Below are 10,880 nucleotides of genomic sequence, written 5' to 3' on the forward strand. Positions count from 1 at the left end.
CGCGCTTCGCGCGGCGGCGCTTTGAGCCGCGGGACGTCGGGCCGCTCGGCGCGGGCTGCCGGGCGCCGCGAGGGGCTGCGCGCGCCGCCGGTCCCGTCCTCGGCCGGCCTGCCCTCGCGCGTCTTACGGAGCTCGGCGCGGTGAGGCGTACCGAGCCGCTCTGCTCACCCGTAGCGACGCGCCGCGGAGAGCGGAAGCGTCGTTTCTGCGTCGGGTATTGGAAAGGGCGGTTGATCTGAAGAAGCGCGCTGTGGCGCATCCTTAGAAACAGCTGATGTGAAAAGTGGAAGTTCCGTGCGCACATTAGTAGCGTGTTTTAGAAACGCAGTTACCGAGTTACGTGAGAAATCCTTTCTCACAAAGCTGCGGTAGGCTCTAGATGTCCTAAGCGATGTGGGTGTAGTGTTCTGAGCTGGGAAACCCGCTGTGAGGTGGTTCGTTAGGCCAGCAGAAGTGAAACACATTGAACACGCTTTCAAGGAGCCAGGGCCTTTGCACGAAGCAGAGCTGTCCCGCTCTGTGGGAACCTCAGGGTGCCGCAGGCGGGCTCCAAGACACTCCCCTCTGTCCTCCTTCCCAGCTTATCTCTGTGCGAGGACAGAGGGATGACCAGAACAGTGACCAGTGTAAAGGGCACAAATGCTAGGGGTAATTAAACAACTAAGAGCTTATGTTTCTGTGCTATCTTGGCGCCTGCCTGTCACATCCCAACTTCTCACGGAGTGAGACAGTCCGGCCTTGTGTAGAGGCCCTGGCTTCTCTGATGTTTGCTACATCTGTTTTTCTCTTGCTGGCAGTTTCTTATCTAACAGAACAACTCTATAGTATGTTTTCTAATCCCTAACACACTATACTCGCATTGTTTGGACCATTTAACAACTATTCAGTTTTGCAAGAAAGAATTAATCACATAATTCAGTAATAATGTTTTAAAACATACCGCTAACATATACGGTATTTTACTTCTTAGATCAACTATTTCTAAGGATAAGTTACAGAATACAAATGCATGATGTTCTACTTCTTCAAACCAGCTGCTCTTGTTAATGTCAAATGCAGAAACAACATTCCATTTCCACAATTCCCCCCTCTTTTTCTTTCAAAGTGTTGATTTCTGCAATTCCTTTTTTTCTTTTTTCTTTTTTTAAAGGTACGATTCTAAAAACTTCTTCATTTTCTTCATTCTCCATTTCGTCTAATATCATCATTTTATCCGAGTGCGGTGGTGGTTCCACTGCTGTTTGCTTAGGCAGCGCAGTTTCTGTTAATCGCTGCACCAATCCCCCCACGCAGGGGATAATACAGCAACCGACGGCCGTCAGGACTCCTGCTGCCACAGTCAAAGAAGTAAATAAGGACACAATCATCCCTTTCCATTTGCCAAACCAGGACTCCAAACACCCAGTGAGGGAATTACCTATTCCTGAGTTTTCTGCTAATTCACTGGCAAGAGTAGTAAGCCCCCGTAATGCTCTAGTTATTGTGCTAGCTGGGGCTGTGTTATTTGCGATAAAGGTACAGCATTGGGTGCCCAACATCACACACACACACCCTTTTTCAGCTAATATCATGTCTAGGGCGATCCTATTCTCCCAGGCCATCCTGCTTGTAGCATCCAATTGTTCTGCAATTCCCTTTATTGCCTCCTTTGTATAGTTTATAAATCTCTGCTGATTGTAATAGATGTAGTTTATACAATCTACATTTTTGTTAATTGTCACCCACCAGAATAGAGATTCAAATCCTGCAGCAATTGATTTCTAGCCTTAAATTCATCAGGGACACCTCTGGGCACCCCAATTGAGTCTTTATATATTGTATCATCATCAAATGGGATTCCTAAACCTCTTCTGTTCCTTTTGCGAATGTGTGATAGATCCTTCTCAAATGCCAGAGTGAACGGTATAGCCAGTTGAACAAGTGCACAGGTACCTCCCCAATGAGATGGGAGAGTGGACCGTAAGATCTTCCGACCGCAATGCCACCAGAGATCCGCTCTGGGGATTCCCAGCCTTGAATAGTTCCCCGCCAAATCCTTCGTAACATCCAAGGTTCCACTGCACAGTGAGAAATTCCCTATAGGCCTGATAGCCCTCACACCCTGCCTTGAGAGACAAGCTGTACGGTTACCGATGGCCATGGAGAATGCAGGAGGGATTTTGGCATCTATCTCTGATATCCGGGGAAACAACAGGGAGAGTGATTTTCAGGCTTCATTTTCCCAGGCTGTTTTCTCCTGGTACAGGGCAACCATACATTGCATCCCTTGGGAATCCTTGGTCCACCCCGGAGGAAGGGGTACTACCTGAGCTACATGCCATCCCAATGCACAAGCATTGTCGGAGCTCGGCAGGAGACAAACACACGACCACAGAATTGATCAGAAAGTCTCAACTTTAATCAGAAGGTTGCGTGCATTTATGTTGGCGCTAATGAAGCTCATACACATTGCAAAGCCCGAGCTCCTGATAGGCTCTTCAGCTACTTGTTGCCCCAGCCCTTCTTTGTACTTTTTGTGATTAGACCATGCCATTCATCTTTCTTATTTCTACATTCTCCTACCTTCCTACACATCCTGTTAGTTTGCTCAAGGACTCTCTCCTCGTTAGCCTTGTTTACATCCTGTTACATTGCTCAAGGACTCTCGTCTCACTAGCCGAATACTGTCTGTGTGGCCTTTCTCAGCCAGCCAGGTCTCAATCACGCTCTCCACACTTCCCCTGTTTTCTTTTTGGTCACCTAGGCTAGCTCCTACTAGCTTATCAATTGCTCGGTGTATTAAGCGCTGTAGACAAGAGAACACACATGGCACCACCAACAGTAACACAATTAACACCCCCAGTATCATAAGCATGAATCGTATGATGTCTCGAAACCAGGGACCAATTCCTAGCCCACGGAGCCAGTCCTCTAACCCCAAACCCTCTTCTTCCTGCAAATGGCTGGTGAGGGGCTGTAGCTTAGCTATTTGTTGGTGTATTGATGACGAGTGTTCCGTGAGGTTCATGCAGCACATTCCATCAAAGTCCTCACATCCGTGCCCATGAGCCAGCAGTAAAAAGTCTATAGCGGCGTGATTTTGCAGCGTGGCATGTCTGACTGAATCTGTATCTACCAACAATTCCTCTAATACCCTTGAAGTGGCATTTGTCTGCTTAGCCAATCAGAGCCGTGAGATGTTCTTTCTTCTTCTGAAGGTGTCCTTGGTTCTCACGCCACTTATCTTGCTCCGCAGCTGCTGCTCCATGCAGTTTTTTCTTACGTTCCCACATTTCCCCCTTTTTTGTTTATTAGCAAACTTCTACCATACTATAAAATAATAACACTAATTATATTAATAATACAATCATTATAACTCAATCAAGGCCTCGATTGACAATACTATAAGTGTGAGAAAGGAAACAAGGCAAACATAACATCATGACAAGAAATACTGTTAACCTACTAAAAAGAACAAACGTGTTTGGTCTGCAGCCCAACTTTCTGCAACCTGGAAATAAATCCCCAAGGGCCCCATTCTGTGCTAATCTCTAACTGCTTTGAAAGAAGTCTTCAACTTTTATATATTCTGATATATTGATTTTGTACAAATCTTAGTGATTTTTCAACAGATGCTTTTAGAGTGCTCATGATTGTGCCTTTGGGCTAATAGAAAATTAATAGTTGAGGAACTTTGCATGCCAGATAGAACTAGGGGCATTATTACTTACTGAGCCTCGAGAAACAACAACCTGCAGAAAAAGGGTGATGAATGCAATAGGCAGTGCCAGCAGGGCGTCCCCTGCTTCAAGGTGCACTTTTCCTCTCTCACCCACCACAGATTCTCTCTTTCTTTTGTTCTTCTCAGGGTCCAAAGAGTATTTTCCATTTGTACACTGCATTCGCATGGCCAGTGCGTGATACAGAGGCCAAATGGAACATCTGCTTGCAGAATAAACTATCAAGGTTAACTCTCTTAGCGTGTGCCTTTGTCTCAGGTGCTTCATGATCATATTTTAAATTCCCGAATAGTGGGATGAAAGAGAGTTAATCATTCTATAATATAAGGTCATCCCTTTGCTTGGGATTCCTTTCCAGGTTTTGTCTTAGCACTACCAATACATTAAAATAGCTATCTCCATAGATTTCAGCATTAGTAACATTAAATCCTGTTAATTCACATTCAATCTATTACTAAAAAAAAATTAAAAATAAATAAAAACCACACAACAACGGTTACTACTCTGCTGTTTGAAATACAACAAGTTACAAAGCAAAACCAAATAATAAGAAGCACACAATCCCAATCACTATGAGTTCATGGTCGTTTCAAGCCTGGTTTCAGTCTTTCTCATCGTTTCGCATCCTGACACCGTTCTTTTTGTGGGTTCCGTGAGCTGCAATGGGAGTACGCACAACCATTCCCCGCAATATAGACCGCAATGATTCTATAAGTTCATTTGGAATGCTGACTATGGGCTGTAGCCACTGCAGGGCTCCTAGTAATTTTTGGGTGTCGTTTTAAGTCCTTATGTCTGTCTTCAATTGAAGCTTTTGCGGCATGACGATTTTATCATTTAATATCAGTCTGAGATATTTCCAGGGGGACGTATGCTGGATCTTTTCTGGTGCTATCACTAGTCCTTTGCTGCCAGTGTTTCATGCAGGAGTGTCATCTGTTGCTCAGCGTGTGTGGACTTCTGACGCTCGCAAAGGTGCAAGAGCTGCCATTACCTGCGACTGACTAGCTTGTGCCTGGGCTTTTAATCCCTCACCCAGATCTGCCATTGCCTTCACTAATAATGCTTGTGGACCACTAGGTATATTTGATATTCGCTCTAGTGCTTCTTCTATTGTCCATCCACTACTCAATGTGTTTAAAACTCCCCGAGTTGTAGAATTGCAATTTTGTAATGCACATTGTTTTAACATAGCTCCCTTCATGTATTCAGGTACCCCTGCAGCCTCTATAGCTGTCGCTATCCTATCAATAAAGCTCCCGATATCCTCACTCCTTCCTTGCTGGATTCCCATGCATGAGGGGAGTCCACCTGGTGCCCTAATTCTGGACATGGCCTGCCTAGCCAATTGCATAGATTCTCTCAATTTGTCCGGACCTAAGAGGGCTTGAGTCTCCGTCCTCACGTATGGTCCCAGCCCTAGTAGTTCATCAAGTGTTACCCCATGCAGCGGATCTCCTGGCTGCCTCTGAATCATCACACTCTGCTGGCACAGATCTTGCCAGTGAGCAATAAACAGCAATAACTGATGCTGAGTAAATATCAACTTTGCTACTCCCCTTATGTCTGCTTGTAGCAATATTTGTGAACCCCAGATAAAATCCAACATTTGCTTCACTGGCTCACCCGTGACTCCACACTGGCTAACTGGAGCCCTCAGCTGTGACAATAATTTCCAGTCTAATGCTGATATGGTTGCCTGCATTCCTCCTGCAGCCAAAGGAGTATAGGTCACAGGGCACGCCAATTCCTGCACCGCCGCCGCCCCTTCACCATCCCGCTGCTCCATGCATGCTTTCGCTATGCTCGCCCATGCCTCTCTGCGCTCTCTTGCGATTGCCTCCGCCAGGGCACTTTCTGCCCCAGGGACCGGCTCATCGCCTTGCTTTTCTAGGGCAGTTGCTGAAGGGGTTAATGGTTCCACAAGGCGCGGTTGGAACAGTCATTGGCTCCCAGCCGGCGGCTGGAGCATTTACTGGCTCTGAGCCCACAGCCCGTTCGGCTGGGATAACGATTGTGCTTACGGCAGGAGGAACTGCTGGCGGCCAATTCCCGTAACCCTCATTTCGCTGGTGTGCCCCCACAACTTGTTGAGCTGCCCTTTTCTCACCCTGACTCTGAAGCAATTCATTATGAACTGCCTTCCATAACTTCCCCAGTTTCCTTGCCACTTTATTGTCCTCTATCGTAGCCTCCCACAACACATCTCCAAACTTCCACCACTCACTCAGCTCATGGACTGAATGAGGGTTAACAAGCAAACCCCGGCTCTGACCATAGGCCAATAATCCAGGGAGCCCTTTTTTAAGATCTATTCCTTTTATCCCACGCTCTTCTAAAAAGCGAGTAAATAATTGATAAGCTGCTTCCCTTTCCATACCTAAGTTTCAGCGCTGTTGCAGCCTTGCAAAGTCCGGCAGCCCGTATCGGTCAGGTCTCACAGAGTGTCCTGAGGCGCGGCACCTCTTCTTTCTCGGAGTGCTTTCGCCGTCCCCGCTGCTTAGGGACCCGAACTTCCTACGCCGCTCGTCTGGTTCTATCCAACGGGTATCACGTCGGGGTCACCATTAGTCGAAGCTCGGCGGGAGACAAACACACGACCACAGAATTGATCAGAAAGTCTCAACTTTAATCAGAAGGTTGCGTGCATTTATGTTGGCGCTAATGAAGCTCATACACATTGCAAAGCCCGAGCTCCTGATAGGCTCTTCAGCTACTTGTTGCCCCAGCCCTTCTTTGTACTTTTTGTGATTAGACCATGCCATTCATCTTTCTTATTTCTACATTCTCCTACCTTCCTACACATCCTGTTAGTTTGCTCAAGGACTCTCTCCTCGTTAGCCTTGTTTACATCCTGTTACATTGCTCAAGGACTCTCGTCTCACTAGCCGAATACTGTCTGTGTGGCCTTTCTCAGCCAGCCAGGTCTCAATCACGCTCTCCACACCCACATTGTTCAGAACATTGAAAATCTACTGCAGTTTTGTGAGAAAGAATTTGTTAGGTAATTCAGTAATTATGTTTCTAAAACATGCCGCTAACATATACAGTATTTTACTTCTTAGATCAACAAGGATAAGTTACAGAATACAAATGCATTATGTTCTACTTCTTCAAACCAATTGCTACTTTTTAATATCAAATGCAGAACCAACATTCCCTTCCCTTCCTTTCCCTTCCCTTCTCCCCTTTTTTTCCCTTCTTCCCTTTTTTTCCTGTTTTTCCATTTCCCTCCCCCCTCTCCCTCCCTCCCTCCCTCCCTCCCTCCCTCCCTCCCTCCCTCCCTTTCTTCCCATTCCTCCCTCGCTCCCTCCCTCCCTATCAGCCTGGCTCTCACGCTGTTGTCCAGATGCCCGTCTTCCTTTTCCCACACCTCCATGCTCTGCCCACATCCCCCTGTTTGGCTGCATCTCCCTGCGGATGTCCCACCCCACAGCCCCACTCACAGCCGCCATCCCCGGAGCTCTGCCCGCCCCCAGTCGCTCCCCCACCTCCCCAGGAGATCCCTGAGGGCTCTCCGTTCCCCCCCCCACCCTTCTTCGCCCCCCGCTGCCCCTCGAACCCCACTCGGGCTTCCGGCCGTGCGTGCAGGCCGCGCTGCCACGGCGACAGCGCGCCCTCCCTCCTTGCGGCTCGGGAAGCCGTCCCCGCGGCGACAGCGCATGCGCGGCGGCGTCTCCATAGCGACAGCGCCCCGGCGCGGCCGTTGCTCGAGCGACGTGCCGTCCCCGCTCCCCGCGGAGTGACGTCATCACGCGGCGACCCGAGGACGCGGCCATGCGGAAGCGGAGCGGGGCCCCGCGCTGCTCCAGCGCCGCGGCGCAGCCCCGGACTCCGAGCGCCGCCTCAGCTTCTACGAGTGGGTGTTCGGGGGCGGCGGGGGCACCGGGGGCATCGGGGCTGGGGCCGTCCTGTCTTGGCCGCATGGGTCCTCTGCTGCTCAGGGCCTCTGCTCGGCGGCGGGAGGTGCCCTGTGCCCCCCGCCCTTCCCCCCCACCCACGGTGTTTCACTGCCTTCCCCCCACACCCATCCCCCCCGCCGCGGGTCGCCCACAACCTCCCGAGTCCCTCAGTCTGACCGCTGGGCTTACGCTCTCCCCCCCCGTACCCCGCCTCCACTTCCCCCATTCTCATCGCTGGAGTCTTCTTCTACCCGTCCCCTCAGTTCCTCCATCACTGTCTGCCCCTGTTCCCCATTCTGACCCCCAGGGTTCCGTGTCTGTCTGTCTCCCACTCTGATCCCTTGTGTCCCCAATCTCGCCCCCCCACGAGTCTTCCCGTTTTCTCCCCTAGATTTTGTCTGCTCCCCGTCCCTTCTATCTGACCCCCAGAATTCCCTGTCCCCTCAAGTTCCCCTGCTCCAATTCCCCCATTCTGATCCATAGAGTCTCCTACCATTCCCCAGTCCCCTCAATTTACCCCGCAGGGTCCCCTGTCTTCCCTTCCTCCCCCCGCTCCTCACCCCATTTCTGACCCCTACAGTCCCCTGTACCCCCATGCCCTCCTCCCTGCCCTCTGGAGTCCCTTTCCCCTATGTTGGCCCCCAATTTCCCCCAACTGGACCCCCTTCATGTCCCAAAGAAGCCCCCCCCACAACCTCCAATTCTCCCCTCCCACCCCTCCCTCCACCCCAGACCCCCTTTCCACTCACGTGGTCAGCCTTGTTCTCCTCTTTTCATTCCCCTCACTCTCTTCCCCCAGACTCCCTTTCCACCCCACAGAAGCTCCACACAACTCTCCAGTTTCCCTCTTCCACCTCTCCCTCCATCCCCAGCCTCACTAGCTCATTTCTCCCCCTCCCACCCCCCGCTGAACCCTCCTTATCCTCCCTTGGAATCATGCAGAAGGATCTGCAGGAGAAGTCCTAGAGAGGTTTGGGTGCATCCAGGGGGTTCAGGACTCAACCAGAAGAGTCTGGAGATGTCCCAGGTGGGTTTTGGGTGTCCAGGGCGTCCCCAGGTTGATCCCGTGGGCCCCTGGAAGGATCTGTGAGCTCCCACTATGTGTCCAGGAGCACTGAGAAGTCCCTGGGCTGATCTGAAGATGATCCCAGTTGAGTCTGGTACGGTCCAGAGAGTCCTCATAAGGGTCTGAGTGATCCTGGAGTCATCCAGAAGGTCTGGGGATGTCCCAGAGAGGATTTGGCGGGTCTGGGGAGTTCTCATGTTGATCCATGGGGTCCGTGGGTTCATCCAGAAGGGTCTGGAGATGTCCCAGAAGGATCCTGTAGGGTCCAGGGGGTCCCACGTGTGCCCAGGACATCCTCGGAGGCATTCAGAAGCAGCTCGAGGACTTCCCAGGGGAAGTGAGGACACCGCATCGTGGTGTCACATCCCCAAACTTGGGGACACTCCCAGAGCGTGAAGTTGGGGACAGCCCTATGTCATCCCCACAGTGGCACACCTGAAAGCTGCGAACAAACCTGTGTCATCCCAATGGTGTCCCACCCCGAAGTTGAGGACACCCCTACAGTGTCACGCCATGAAGCTGGGGACACCTCTCTGTCACTCGAATGGTGTCACACCCCAGCGTTGGGGCACCCCCACAGAGTCAAACCCCAGGGCCCCATCCAATCTAACCTTGAGCACCTCCAGGGATGCACGGGGCATCCGCAAGCTCTCTGGGCAGCTGTTCCAGCACCTCACTACTCTCATAGGAAAGAACTTCCCCCGGACATCCAACCTAAATCTTCCCTACCTCAACTTCAAACCATTTCCCCTTGTCCTGCTGTTATCTCCCCTTTCAAAGAGTGGACTCCTCCTGTTTGTAGGCTCCCTTTAGGTACTGAAAGGCTGCAATGAGCTCACCTCGCAGCCTTCTTTTCTCCAGGCTGAACAAGCCCAGCTCCCTCAGCCTGTCTTTGCAGCCCCCTGATCATCTTTGTGGCTCTCCTCTGGACCCTCTCCAACAGCTCCCTGTCTTTCTTGTACTGGGGGCTCCAGGCCTGCACACAGTACTGCAGTTGGGGCCTCGCAAGAGCAGAGTAGAGAGGGACAATCACCTCCCTGTCCCTGCTGGCCACCCCTCTTCTGATGGAGCCCAGGATCCCATTTGCTTTCCGAGCTGCAGGAGCAAGCAGCACTTGATGTGGGATTTGGATGTGGGATTGGGATTGAGATTAAGAATGGCACTGGGTTACAGACGTGGGATTGGGAGGTGGGACTGGGATATGGGATCGGGATTGGGATGTGGCTCGGGGTTGAGATTAAGATGTGGGATTGGGATGTGGGATATAGGATTAGTGATACGGGATTGGGATTGGAGATTGAGATTACGATGTGGGATGTAAAGAAATGTGCTCTGTTCACAGATGGATTGTGTCCTGTTGTGGGGAAGCGTTGCAGACGGAAAGCTGCTGTGTGGAGCCCCACACGACGAGCTGCAGAGGCGCTGAAGGAAAAGGAGAATCAAGGCAATGTGCAGAGGTAAAGGCTGTCCAGCTGGCCTCAGATGCTGCTGAACGGGAGAGGTGGCCAGTGCTCTATCTTTACACGACTCATGGATGGTGGCAAGCGCCTTATGGGGGTGGTTCCAGCAGTGGGAAGAAAACAACTGGCGGCCCAAATAGGGCTAAATCTATTTGGGTTGCTGAGCTGTGGAAAGACATTGCTGCCCAAACAAAGAATACGGGTGTAAAGGTGTGCCATGGCGATGCTCATGTGCTCAGCAGTCGGGCCAATGAAGGACAACAAAACAACCGTCAGGAAGATCAAGCTGCCAAAATTGAGGCTTCGTTTATTTTCCCTTGCTTTGCTTTGGTTTGCTCTTTTGTTCTTCCTTTTCACCTCTGCTTCACATTGCTTTGCATTGCTTTCTAGTTTTCTTTCTTTGCTTTGCTTTACTTTCTACTCTGCTTGTTCCCGCTTCTTCCCTTTGCTTTTGTTTTATCTTTTTTTTTAGTTTTTTAAATTTACTTTATGTTCTGTTGAGTCCTTTTTCCTTTTCTGACTCGTTTAACTCAAGCCTGTTCCCGTGCTTTCCTTCTGTGCTTGGCGCTGTTGCAGTTCTGTCTCAATGTCACGAGTACCTTTGCATTCCTTTGCACTGCTTTTTAGTTTTCTTTCTTTGCTTTGTTTTCCTTTCAGCTTTGCTGGTTCTCTTTCCTTTGCTTTTTTATTTTTTCTCACTGTTTTTTCGTTTACTCTTTTTAGCTTTAGTTAG

The 10,880-nt window shown here is 50.4% G+C and overlaps 1 protein-coding gene across 3 annotated transcripts; it reads right to left on the reverse strand.

Annotated features, from left to right (window-relative positions):
• Positions 1-53: 53 nt before the first annotated feature.
• On the reverse strand, positions 54-7,408 carry LOC149914762 (uncharacterized). 3 transcript variants are annotated; one of them, XM_090125567.1, is made up of 2 exons: positions 7,287-7,408; positions 54-6,694 (listed from the first exon to the last, which is right to left on the reverse strand). In XM_090125567.1, exon 2 carries the CDS (start codon positions 5,506-5,508, stop codon positions 4,663-4,665), a length of 846 nt encoding a protein of 281 aa, XP_089981693.1. In that variant the 5' UTR covers positions 5,509-6,694; positions 7,287-7,408; the 3' UTR covers positions 54-4,662. The 3 variants fall into 3 exon arrangements, with proteins under 3 accessions (XP_089981693.1, XP_089981692.1, XP_089981694.1); XM_090125566.1 differs by having other exon boundaries at positions 7,282-7,408; XM_090125568.1 differs by lacking the exon at positions 7,287-7,408 and having other exon boundaries at positions 54-5,429; positions 6,100-6,958.
• Positions 7,409-10,880: the final 3,472 nt, after the last annotated feature.

This window comes from Phasianus colchicus, chromosome 27 (assembly GCF_987193195.1).
Source record: "Phasianus colchicus chromosome 27, bPhaCol1.hap1.1, whole genome shotgun sequence".
NCBI lineage: Eukaryota > Metazoa > Chordata > Aves > Galliformes > Phasianidae > Phasianus > Phasianus colchicus.